General features: G+C 38.7%; 1 protein-coding gene across 1 annotated transcript; it reads right to left on the bottom strand.

The window, feature by feature from the left end:
• Positions 1-379: 379 nt before the first annotated feature.
• Positions 380-12,077, bottom strand: LOC131899004 (melanoma antigen preferentially expressed in tumors-like). Its single transcript, XM_059250335.1, has 4 exons — positions 11,982-12,077; positions 3,918-4,217; positions 2,872-3,453; positions 380-1,816 (listed from the first exon to the last, which is right to left on the bottom strand). Exons 2-4 carry the CDS (start codon positions 4,205-4,207, stop codon positions 1,303-1,305), a joined length of 1,386 nt encoding a protein of 461 aa, XP_059106318.1. The 5' UTR covers positions 4,208-4,217; positions 11,982-12,077; the 3' UTR covers positions 380-1,302.
• Between the last annotated feature and the right edge of the window lie 1,560 nt (positions 12,078-13,637).

Here is a 13,637-nt window from a genome sequence, read left to right as displayed (position 1 = left end):
TTTGCAATTCAGTATGCTGTTTCAAGAAATTAACAATATGAGTAAGATATTTTTATGTGTTCATGTTCATGGGTGGGAGGAAGTGTGTGCACTTGCGTGTGTGTGTGTGTGTGTGTGTGTGTGTGCATGCCTGTGCTCACGCACATGCTCACATGCATGCCAAAAGTCAGTATCTGTTTTTTTTTCTTCTACACATATTTTCTGAGGCAGGATCTCTCACTGAACCTAGAAACCCTAATTTGCTAGAATGTCCGGCCACATGGCCCCAAGGCTCTTCCTTCCTCCACCTTTTCACACTGGAGTGACAAGTGTGCACTTGGATGCTCAGCTTTTTACACAAATGCTAGGTTCAGACTGAGCACAGGCGGGCTCTGGACGACTGAGGCATTTCCTTAGCCCTGTGTAAATTATTAACTATAGACTTTACACACATCATTTCTAAGAAAGTCTAGGATATGCAAACTGAATCTGTAATTATGTTATGTTCTGGAATATAAAATAAGCTGGACTCAGTACTCACACATGGCTAGTATGTATCATACCAAATGGGGCACAGCTAGTGGAAAAAGAATCATATATACATGGAATGATTTATACAGCTAAGGAAATGACAGGATTAAAGGAATTGGGAGTAGAGTAAGAGAACTAAAGGAAGTAGGGGGAATATTATGGGAAGGACCCTAAATCCCACCTAAAAATTCATGTGGCAAAGGCTGGATATCCAGCTGAGAACTTCATGGGAAGTAGTGGAAACTTTAGGGCAGGCCTACATCAAGGAAATATTATAATTATGTTCTTGAAGGTTCTATTGAAACCTCAAAGCCTCTGCTGTCTTTCTTTCCTGGCCCCACTATTGAATCCTGATGGATTTCCAAAAGTAACCAAAACCAGCCTGAAGTAATTTAGGGGATGAAAACATTGTCTTCAAAAACCACTGCCCCTTTCACAATTATAGGCAGGAAAGTCTGTCACTGTTCTGATTTGTGTGATGTACCAACAAGCGAACCAAACAGTATGGGCACAGACAGAGGAAACTAGGACTTGATCATCCTGTATTATACGCAATACACATCACTCTGGTCAGTAAAATGAAATATATCAATAGTAGACCAGTGATACACAGGAACTCTCAAAATCCTCCATCTTTTCTAAAATATTCTGTGTAGGAATCAGTTACATACCTATATTCCCTAAGTGTAATTTTCTACAATGTAAAGAACCTGTTGTGTGTATGGGTCCAGGAAATAACATTTAGTACTTAAATAGTACATATCGGGTTGAAACTGTGTTGGATTGTGAAATTTATTCTAAGTAAGTGATCCAGTTCATGTCAGTCCTCTCTGCAAGCTCTAGCATCACCTTCAACTGTAGTTGTACAATAGCAAGCTTCCTTCGGTCTAAACTGCCCTGAAAAGGCCACAGTTCATAGCAATGTACAGGGATGGGATAAATCACATATTTTAGATTCTTCAAGGGTGTTAAATTATTCATGATAGTCACAAGCATAGGCATTGTGATGGGGTTAGAAGCAAAGCACAGAACACGGAGATGAGTACAACGAATCAGAGCAGGGATAAGAACAGAGATTGCAGTATCATTTATAAGGCAATGATTTATCTCTAGATGGCAAAGAGTACCAGAGAGATTTACCAGAAGAGTTTGAAAAGGCTCAAAGTCATCCCAATACATTGGGTTGTTGCTAAGATTCAACAGCTTTAGTCGGGAGGCCTGAGGGCACTGGGCCAGAAATCTGAAGTCTCTGTACGAAAGATCACAGAATGTCAGATACAAGAAATCCAGACCAGGTGGCAGGACTCTGTAGGGAGAAAACAAAAAAAAAACTTCTGAAGAATGGAGATTGAATAAGGAAAAATATACCTTTGTATCAGGAATAAACTACATTTCACATGCATTATAATTGGGTATTAATGTGTTAATGTGTGCTTTAGATCACTTAATAGTTTTGTGACTCTGAGAATTTTTTTTAGACAGGATCTTACTCTGTAGTCCTGGCTGTCCTAGAACTCACTATGGAGGTTATACTGGCCTTAAACTCAAAGAATCTGCCTGTCTTTGCCTCCTGAGTGCTGAGATTAAAATCCTGTGCCACCACATCTGGCTGAAAGTTTTGTTTTCAACACTGAGATACAATTTCTTTTAATCTTAAGAATGTGTACATTGTATTATAATAGATGATTTTAAGAAATATTAAGAGCCGGGCGGTGGTGGCGCACGCCTTTAATCCCAGCACTCGGGAGGCAGAGCCAGGCGGATCTCTGTGAGTTCGAGGCCAGCCTGGTCTCCAAAGCGAGTTCCAGGAAAGGCGCAAAGCTACACAGAGAAACCCTGTCTCGAAAAAACCAAAAAAAAAAAAAAAAATATTAAGAGAAAAAACTGGAAGCACTTGATACTTACAACTTTATCCATTCTATATTTCAGTTCACCTTTTTAGTGGTGAGAGATCAGAAAGAGCAGGCAACTGAAAATTCCCTTTGGTCAGTCCCTAAATACCAACCTCTACTTTCATGGCCTATGCCTTGGGGATTACATATCAGTAAAGTGATCTGACATTGTGAACTATGGGCATCTAAGATTAGGTGGATCAATGCTATAGTAAAAAATCTTCCCTCATCTCAATCCCTGCTCCTCTTCATATCTAGAAGGCTAGTGTTTTTCACCTTTTATTTCTGCACTTGTCTGTACATTGCTGGCTGCTTAATTTTTGTAATTCTTTCTCCAGTTTCAAATTCCCAAAAGTGACAAAGTGGAAAGCATAAAAGCTGTTCAGGAGATTAGGAATACCCAAGAATGTTTTCTTTCCTGTCTCAACAGGCTCCTCAGGAAACCCAGGGCCCTGGCCCAAACTCTTACCTGAGCACTCTGTCCAGATGACCCGTGAGACAGAATGAAGACAAGCTGACTTCCTTAAGGCTGTTCATACGTTGCAAGTGACCTAGGAAATTTTTAAAGACTTTCCCACCCAGAGATCTAAAAGTGACTTTAGACAGACTGAGGCTCTCTAGGTGGTCCATCTGAGACAGGACATTGGTGATATCACTCAGCGAACCCTTATCAATTGACAACTGATCAACACAGTTGAGATCAAGAAGTCTCAGTGTGCATTTGCTGTCACACAGTTTATCAACTTGCAAATCTCGACAGCATATGTGCAAAGACCCTGAACTCTCCCTAATTTTACTTGTAAGAAAAACCATAAATTCCTTTTCCACTAAGGAGCCATCTAGGGAAAGGTCCACTAGTAACTCTATAGGCCTGGGGAACTGAACCATGGACTCTGGATTTATGAAACCATGCTGCCCTTCTATTTTCAGGATAGAGCTGTCAGAATAAGCACAAGAATGAAAACAGAAAGGTTCCTTGATGCTGACTTCATGGCATATGGTCCTACAGTCGTTGTCTTGCCTTAAATCTAGGATCCTCAGTTTAGGTCTCCTGTAGGGGTAAGAGGAGATAGAATAGTTGAGAAATAGCCAACGATAGTGAAACTGAGTAGAATCAATGATGACATCTAGGAACTAATTCTTTTATCCACAGCTGACACTCCTTGTACTATCAACAAATCTTTCCCATGAAAATTCAGCCTCCTCCCCCCCAATTCCTCAAATACCTTAAATCCCCTCCAGTCTTAAAGCTCCTGTCTTTGTCTTATGTAACACCTGTTATGTAAACCCATCAATAGAACCCTCAGTAACCGATTTCATAATTAACATTGAATACAATCAGTAACCGATTTCATAATTAACATTGAATACAATCAATCTTTAATGTGTTACCAAGTTTGCAGACAACAGCCTCACCCATAAATCTTCAGCATTTACTTGTTACTCCTTCTGGGAGAGTAGCAGGCTGTGGTGTAACCGCCTCTGTCTTTCCATGTTTCTATTATACAGTCTTACCTAGAAGCAGAGTTCCTTGAAGGACGCACTGGAAGATTCTCAATCATGGCTTTCAGGAGTTCATGTTGAGGCTCCTGTACAGTTAATGACCCAATGTGGAGACAGTAATAGGGCCACACTTTCACCATCTCACACAATATATTTTTATGCCCGCCCTCGAAGGCAGCAATGAACAGTGGAACAAAAAAGAGTCTTGGCATATCCTCCAGAGCTTGGATTGCTATAGACTCATTTCTCAGCAGACTCTGTATAGCGAGATCGAACAGTGTCTTTGGGTTCTTTGTATCCATCTTTGTGAACCTGAATCAGAAGGAGAAATATTTATAAGCTCTGGGAAAAAAAACACAGTCTCTTCTTTGCAACCAGCGCCAGCAAAGTAGAAATTTAAAGAATAAATGAACCAGATTGCCAACACTAGATACATCTACTATAGACACAGATTAGAAATTGACTTGTGAGTGTATAAAGGTGTGTGCGTGTGTGCGTGTGTGTGTGTGTGTGTGTGTGTGTGTGTGTGTGTGTGTATTACTATTCCCCCTCCCTTGTATATAAAGTATGTATGTGATAAAACACCATTAGAATGGATGGTAAGCTGGGCGGTTGTGGCATATGCTTTTAATCCCAGCACTCGGGAGGCAGGGGCAGGTGGATCTCTGTGAGCTCAAGGTCAGCCTGTTCTACAGAGCAAGTTCCAGGGTAGGCTCCAAAGCTACACAAAGAAACCCTGTCTCCAAAAAACCTGCCCCCAAAAAGAAATGGGTAGTAAGTAAGCAGTAAACAATTTTGGTCACTTAGCTATATGACTTCAGTATTTTCCCTCAATAGTATATAAGCTATGATGAAGAAAAAGCTAAATCTACAAAAATGTGGTACAATAGAAAATATTAAAACACCAAATTAATTGTGATTAAAGAGAAAAAGAATGACATTCCAGCCCTTGATTTGTCTCACTCCTCTCACTGTATTTGTGGCAGACAAAGACACCAAAACTTCACAAGACAGAGACGAAGGAAGATGGTTAAGAAAACTTAAAGTTGACCTTAAGCATATTCAGAAAATCTAGTCATGAAGTAAGGCTAAAGATGAAAAAGAAAACAAAATCAAAAGAATGTGGTACAGTTTAGGGCAAAGACTTCAGAACTGATCCCTTCAAAGCTGTATGTTGTCTCACATGTGGAAAGTAAGAGATAGTCAATCTGATAATGGAATGCTGACTTCTGGGTTGTGGGATCAGTGCCAGGGTTGGGGTGGCAAAGCAAAGTTGGATACGATTCATGTAAGCTAGAGGTTGGTATGGACACATCACAATGAGTCTCATCAAGATGTATTATGAATATGTGTTATAAACAATGAATATCAAAGGTGTATCAAATAAGTGATATGGAGGTTAGTTTAAAACTGCAATCTTAAAAGACACAGACTGTGGGAAGAATTCATTGATATGGTTAGGAGAAACACTCAAGAAAATTTGTTAATGGTGGAAAAAGAAACAAAATGAGGGGGGTTAAGAATCTTGTAACACATAAAAGAGTCAGAAAGCTCCTAAGATTTTCTTCTACTTCGGGAACAACATCAAACCCTCTAAAAGACCTTCACAACACTGATAAAGAGAAAATAGCATGATTAAATTAGATAGCTTTGAAAACAATATGAATAAGCCGTATAAAGAAAAATTTCAAGCAAAAACATTAAAACCGTAAGAAAACAAAATTAATGTTACTCATCACCTACCTAATACGGTTCTTTGCTACAGCATCTCACACACATTATGGCATTGTCCTTGGATAAATGACTTGATGACTAATATAAAATTATCACACTTAAGAACAAAGAAGTGGTACATTTCCTTGAGGCTTCCAGGATTTTAATCTCAGGGACACATCCTTCATGCAGTCCTAAAAACCTGTCCCAGGTTCTTCAAACGATTGTCTTCTCATGTAGCTCAAGTTGTAAGAGAGTTTAAGTACATCCTATCTGTCAAGAACTTTCTTTTGTGTGAAGAAAAGCTCAAACAGTCTTGAAAGAAAGGGACTGGGCAGTCTCATGAAACAAAGCAGCTGATTTCACACATTGTTACAAATGTTAGTGAAATGTATTCAAGAAGTTGCTGTTTGTGCTCTATTACAAGGTCACCATGTTCTGTTCCTAGGAATATCTGTGAATATTCCAGTATTTTGGTTCAAAATTCAGTTGCGGATGTGCCTGATATGATTGAATAAGGACTCCAGATTCCATTATAAGGGTTGTGGAGCAATGCTGTTTAAATTTGACTTTTCCCTGACAAACTCAGCATTTAAAAAATTCTCCCTTAGTTGATGTATACATTTAATTCAATTTCAAAAATATCTACATTTTACTGAGTTAGACAGCCTGATGGTAAAGTTCATATGTGAAAGAATACACAAGAATTGCTAATAAGGAAGAAGGAAGACACTTGCGGAGAGACTCCTGACACCATACCAAGAAAACGAAAACTTTCTAGAGAATTTCTGTAATTACAGTGTCTTATCACTGCTATAAGAACAGACAAATAGCTGAATGAAACAGGTTAGAAAGCTTAGAAATAGAAGCCAACATGGATGGACATCAGTGTTTACTGAAGGGTTGAAAAGATGGGGTGGCAGTTAAGAGCACTGACTGATCTCCCAGAGGACATGGATTCAATTCCCAGTCCTGGAAACCATCCACAACACACTTCAGTTTCAGGGGATCTGATTCCCTCTTCTGGCTATGAAGGGAACTGTACAAACGTGCTACACTGATATATACACAGGCAAAAGACACATACACATGAAACATAATTAAAATAAATAAAAAATTTAAAGGTGACATGGAGAAGCCACTAAAGGAAAGACAGACATCCAATGTACAGAGTGAGACTTGATTTAAGACAAAACAAAAAAAAACCCCTTAAAGTAGATCCATAAAACATGCCATGTATAGAGTAACTAAAAATTGAGTTAAAGATTTAAAGGAAAAAAATTTAAAGTAGATGCATGAATCATGCCATGTATAGAGTAACTAAAAATTGAGTTAAATCTTTAAGAAAAAAGTGGAATCACACAGCTTCTTGAAGAAAATATGACAGGTTTTCTTTAAGCTTAACGTAGGTAAGGGATTTCTAAATGTCACTCAAATTCTAGAGGTAAAGAAAGGAAGCAATAAGTGATCTGACCAAATGAAAATCAAAGAATTTAAAAATATCAAATGCAAGCATTTCAAAAGAAAACTTACAGACTAAAATGACGTAGCAGTAAAACATCCCAGACAAGGGGAAACTCTGCTTCCTATATAAAGAACTCACCAACTGAGGAACAGAGGACCAAAAATGAATGAAAATGAAGAAAAGGTATGAACTAACAGTTCACACAAAACTGTCAAGAAGAGACCAAACAAATAATAAATGCCCAAATTTAATGACAATTAGATGTATGCAATATATTAAAATAACACTGAGTTATAGCTTAGTCTCTGGTAACATATAGGCAAAATTATATGGTGATTTGTGTTCTATTAGTAGTGAAATGGTAAGGAATAAAATTTTAAATATCTTACAAAGATCTTCTATAAATACAGATGTGTATCTGTGTATATATATATACACATACATACATACCCAAGGATATTCAGTGAAGCATTATGTATAATTTCAAGATATAAACAATTAAAAACCTCACACAGAGGTAGATTAAAAATGGTATGGAATAGCCATACAAATGTGTCTGATGCAAGTGTGAAAAAGAACAATGAAAATCTCTTAAGAAATATTAGGGAGGCATTTCAAGAAATGCTATTAGCTTGGAACACTCAGTCCCAAATGGGTTATCTCCTTCAACTCCCTTCCCTCAGGGGATAGGGAACTTTCCAAAAGAGGAGGCAGAAAGATTATGAGCCACTGGGGATAGAAGACTCCAAGGAAACAAGGCCTTCTAGACACAACAGGAATGATGCGCTTATGAACTCACAGAGACTGGGGAAATATGTGCAGGGTCTGTAGAAGTGGATACAAGCCCCCATCCCTAACTCAGAAGCTATTTCTAAATTTCTCAAAAAGAAAAAAATAGTTTTCTCCAAGAGTCTCACTGGATATACAAACCAGATTTAAGAGCAGATTCTATGCCTAGCAGTAGATAGTTAACACAAAATCAACTCAATGGTATTTTTGGAGTTTTGTTTTGTTTTTTAGTCCAATAATGCTCTATTTGGGTTTTTTTTTTTTTAAAAAAAAACCTTACAGATCTTTTGCTTATATATTATGGTTTCAGTGTTGTTGGATAATCTTTTTGTACACTGTGAAGATGTGCCTTTTCCAAGGCATCTTCTGTTTGGTTTAACAAAGAACTGAATAGCCAATAGCTAGGCAGGAGAAGATAGGTAGGACTTCCTGGCAGAGATAGGAACTCTGGGAAGAAGAGAGAATTTGCCAGCGAGACAGGGAAGTCAGACAAACAGTGTGGAGAGGTGACGGTTCATGTGGCAGAATGCAGATTAATATAAACAGGTTAATTTAAGTTTTGAGAGCTAGTTGGGAACAAGCCTAAGCTAAGGCTAAGCTCTCATAATTAATAGGAACTCTCCATGTCATTATTTGGGAGCTGGTGGTCCAAAGAAATTCTGACTACACTTCAGATTTTTGCTTTTATGGGTTTTCTCTGTGTGTGAATGTGTGTCTCTTGTGCTTTTTCTGCTTTTCTTTTTTCTGTTTGTCTGTTTGCATTATCCTATTCTGGTTAGATTTTATTGTATCTTAGTTTATATTATTTTGTTAATCTTATATGTTCGTTTTCTAATGAGAGAGAGATAGAAAAGGAACAGATTTGAGTGAATGCGGAGGTGGGAGGATCTGGGGGAGGGGAAACTATAATCAGAATACGTTGTATGAAAAAAATCTATTTTCAGTAAAGAAAGAAATGCTCTTAAATGAAAAACGGAAATGTGCACCCTATGCTCTCATGTAAGGAGGCAATGTAAGAAAACATGTTATCTTTCCTTGTGCAAAATAAATATAAGTGATAGTAGAGCAAAAAGTGAATGATATGTCATTCCTTCTATGAAGGATGAGGAAGAAATGGGAAATGAGAACAGAGTAGGAAGGAGTGGTACTTCTCCAAATACACAGATTTATATTGGATTATCTGAATAATAGTAATATTTCACATACCCAAAATATAAACACAGTTGGACTTTCTACAGCAGCGTCTGTTGTGGAATATTAGTTTAAGATGTGTTACATGTGTTTATGCTATGGAATATTTGTTTAATGATGCAAGGATATGCTGCAATTCTTTTATGCTGCATTTGTTTAACTCTGTAAAGCTGTGTTACTTTGCCTGCCTAAAACACCTGATTGGTCTAATAAAGAGCTGAACGGCCAATAGCTAGGCAGGAGAAAGGATAGGCTGGCCTGACATGCAGAGAGAATACATAGGAGGAGAGGAGAGGCAGGAGTGAGAAAAGGAGAAGAAGAGAGGACAGCAGGGACCAGCCACCCAGGTACACAGCAAGCAGCAGAGTAAGAAGTAAAGAAAGGTATATCGAATTGAGAAAGATAAAAGTCCAGAGGCAAATGATGTAGGGAAAAGAGGCCGGCTAAAGAAACCCCTCCTGACCCTGTAGCCCAGAACTAGGGAAAGATGGCTCAGCTAAGGATAGGGAAATAAACACAGTTTGGCTCGGATCAGAGTGATCTCTGCCCCTGGCCAGCTGATTTGTGAAACCAACCAATCACAGAGCAGGACAGTAGAACCCTGGCCCTGGGGCACAAGACCAGGGAAAGAAACACAGCCTGGATTTGGGACCTGAGCCAGAGAAATGAACACTTTATCCCCAAATCCCGAACCAAGGAAATGCCCTGACTCTGAATCTAGTGCCAAAATAACACTCTTGGTCCTTAGAATCAGAGTGAGTAAAAGAAATGTGCCCTGGCCGTAGAAGCAGTGTCAAAAAGCCAAGAAAAGCCAGTGAAAGAAACACAGTTTGGCTCTGAAATCAGGGCCATCTCTGTCCCTACCCCACAAAACTGGCCAATTCCTGGGCAGAAATAAACTAGCCAATCCCTTGTTGACTCTGCCCCTAAGACATCCTGTATAAAGTGCCTTGCCTGGTCAGTTGTGGGCTGTTCTTTCCACCCTGGTAGTCAATCCTAGACTCCTCCTTCCCAAATAAATCTCTTTCTCAAAAGAGTTTTGGGTGTAAAGATCTTTGTTCACTGGCGTGGAGAAGATCCTTGCTGAGACATTCCTCAGTGGACAGAAGAAGGAGGAGCTGAACAGAAAATCCTTGCTGAGACATCCCTCAGTGGACAGAGCAAGAGAGAGCTGAAAAAGTAACACTTTTTTTCCAGAGCCAGAGGAGATTGCTATGTTTCTGCAGGGGTTTCCTCTTTTGTAGAGTGAAGCAAAAGAAGCAACAACTTATTAGTTCAGAGAAGCAGAGCTCTGCAAGGAAGCCCCCTTAAGTGGGGGGCTGAGCAAAGCTCAGCTGTAGCAGCTCTCCAGGAGAAGAGCAGGATTGCTATATTCTGCGGGGAGACCATCACCCATTACACCAGGTATAGCCTGACTCTCCGAAATGTTCAGGATACCCTTCCCTACTGAAGCAGTTCCAGGCCTGACTCTCCCAAGCACTCAGAAAAACTTCCCTTCTAGGGTTGAGCTGTCTCTTTGCAGCTCCAGCCATCAGAGCTGTCCTAAGCAGCTCAAAGTGTTGTCTGACTCCCCAAGTAGTCAGATCACCTTTCCCCTGAGTTGCAAAACTCATGTTTTGGTGCCAAAATCTGGGACCAAACCCACAGAGTTGAAACAAATTTACTTACAAAAGGTAAATGAGATAATTTAAGAAAAGCTGGCTAGAGATAAGCCAAACTAAGGCTAGGCATTCATAAGTAAGAATAAGTCTCCATTTATTTATTTGGGAGCTGGGAAGTGGGCACCTAAAGAGTGGAAAAAAACCACAGGCATCCTTGCATATTGTGAAGATTTCATGTCTGGTGCCAGGTATCATATATTAAGCCATTGCTGAAACACTATGGTAAACACACCTTCCACACCAAAATGAACAAAGGGGAATATGGATGCCATTAGAACAGGTATTTTTGTCAGAAATGTGTAATTCCAATGCACTCATAGAAAACATAAAATTCTTAGGTAAAATGACTACATGGTAAGCAGAAAGAGTCAGAGAACTAGGTGTAGTCACATATGCCTGCAATCCCAGGACTCAGAAGGTGGAAGCAGATGGACTAGTAGTTCAAAGTATTCTCAAATATATAGTGAGTTAAAAATGCACCTTGGGCTATATGACACCCTATCTCAAAAAAATCCAAATCCATATAAACAAGCAAAAGAGAAGCTAGGGTAAGAAGAGATAGACTACTGAAAAGGAGAAAGATTAAAACATCAGGAATCACAAAGGAAAGGTTAGGGACAGCTTAAAAGTACTGAGAGACAGAAAGGCTATCCATCCAAGAGTAGCAAGCTACAAAGCTCCAGCATCAGTTCCATGGTGGAGGTATGAGGAATGAGGAAAAGCCACTTAAAATGTGGCTCTGTAAATGTAATATGTCTCTGACAAAAAAAGATGGACACCCCTACCTGAAAGGTCAGCCCAAGATTCTCACTAACATTAATTCAATCTGGGAAATTTGGGACTGTGACTCTGCTGTTGGCACTAGTCCACATAAAAGGAAAAAATACTTTTTTCCTCTTCAGTGTCTAAGGGCTATCCAGCCAGGTGCACTCTGGAGAGAGGCTAACTCTTAGAGACAAAAATACTCTTCTAAATAAGAAAACAAGGAACAATTGCAAAATGAGAAGCACTAGAGAGAGTCTGCCAGACCAGCTTTGTGGGAGACACGTGTTGAAGGCAGTGATGGGCTGGGTGAATGACAGACAAGGACACACTATACAATGTAGGCAGTAGATCCTTTGGTAATGAGGGGCCCGCTGCTCTGAGGTCCTATCACTTGTGTGTTCATGAGCAATCACCACCACCTGGTGATGACTGAGGACATTGGTGATCCCATGATTGAGGTTGGGGAGCAGTTCTACATCTGCAGCCACTTACCTTCTGTGTGGTTCAATGCTGGTGAAATGGAGAACTCTGAGTTGCAGGTCCACGAAGGCCTTAGAGTGCAGCAGCCTCCTCCCTCTCAAAGATGGTCTACTGTTGGGTGAGAAATGAATGCACTAAGACCCAAATTCCAGCACAAATCTCAGTGCTCTATTTCCTTCTCCTGACTGTCCTCTTCATTTACTTTATTCATTTATTATTATTTCTACTGTTACAATAGAACATTTTAATTAATTATTTGAAATTTTCATGCATGCATTCAATGTATTCTATTAGTATTCAATCCCAGTCCTGCCCATATATCCTCCCAGATCCATTTCAACCTTTAAACTTCCCCCAACTATATGTGCTCTGTCTCATAGCCATTGAGTACAATTAGTCCCACTTTTACCCAAACTGAGTTTTAGTTTAATATATTACTCTATATTATTTCTGTGAGTATCTGATTCATAGGTGTAGGAGCACAGTACTTGACTTTAACACTTTCTGAGTGTATTCTATATAGAGTTTAGCTATTACAGTGGTTCATTTTCTTCTTTCTTTTTGGGACTTGAGACTGAGCACCCCACAGAGGGTCTATACACTATGAGAAAGGTAAACTTGAAGACATACTCATCCAATGTGATATAGAGATCACAACACAAAACTATAAGAAATATGAGAAAGCAAAGCAGATGAAACTATCTCCTCAAATGCCATATCCAAAAAATTGAAGAAGTGTTTAAAATGCTGGCCAACAGTTTGAAAGTATACTTGAAAAAGAGTTCAAGGACTTTCACACATATGAATGAAGTGATGAAATCAACTCAGAATGTATATATATAGGTCAGCAACATAGATGAGAAAGTCATAAGGAGTTTGAAAGAAAACAAACACAAACTCTGAAAATTAAAAACTCAATTCCATCAATAAAAATCTGTAGGAAGTCTCACTAATAAGCTATATTAATTAAAATTTAAAAATAAGGTTTCAAGAAAAGTTGAAGAAAATATCATATTTATATATGAGTAAAGAAAAAAAATGAGCAATCTTAAGCACAAATTTCTGGAGTATGTCCACAAGATAAAATACATCTACAGGCATAAAAATGAGGGGAGATAAAACTTAAGACACAGAAAACAGTCATAGAAATTAAAGCAGACTATTTCCTGAGTCTTCAGAAAAATAAATAAATTTTAAGCACAAGAGGCATTTAGACTCCAAACAGATATAACATCTCTAAGATGTATCAGAAGTAAAATGTACTGCTCTAGAACCATGGATAGTATGCTAAGACTAAAGAATGAAGACATAACATTAAAAGCTGCAAAGAAACATCCATGTCACTTACAAGTGACAACCAATCAGAATAACATCAGCCTTCTTGGCAGAAACCTGAAAAGCCACAAAAATAGCAAATGATGTGTTTTAAGCATTACAGTAAATAAATGTCAAGTGAGATTATTATACCCAGTAGTTATCCCCTAAAGTCAATGAATAAAGATTTATAAAAGAAAGATATAAAAAAATAAGATTAAGGTCCCTCCCAACAAAGAAAATCCTAGAAACACATGGATGAAATAAACATTTTATCAGACCTCAAAAATACTCCCCGACTACTTGATAAAACATAAAGGAAATGCCAAACTTCTCCTATGTGGACAATATACC

Source organism: Peromyscus eremicus, chromosome X (assembly GCF_949786415.1).
Source record: "Peromyscus eremicus chromosome X, PerEre_H2_v1, whole genome shotgun sequence".
In the NCBI taxonomy this organism is placed as follows: domain Eukaryota; kingdom Metazoa; phylum Chordata; class Mammalia; order Rodentia; family Cricetidae; genus Peromyscus; species Peromyscus eremicus.
The sequence above is the reverse complement of the archived record's forward strand: the minus strand, read 5'-3'. Positions and strand labels throughout refer to the sequence as shown.

Bases quoted from the DNA above. Each gene is read 5' to 3' on its own strand.
- LOC131899004 (XM_059250335.1), bottom strand. From the start codon at position 4,207: ATGGATACAAAGAACCCAAAGACACTGTTCGATCTCGCTATACAGAGT. The intron at 3,454-3,917 runs GTAAGACTGTAT...TTACCCCTACAG, and splicing joins TCAAGGAACTCTGCTTCTAG to GAGACCTAAACTGAGGATCC. The intron at 1,817-2,871 runs GTAAGAGTTTGG...TTCTCCCTACAG, and splicing joins CATCTGGACAGAGTGCTCAG to AGTCCTGCCACCTGGTCTGG.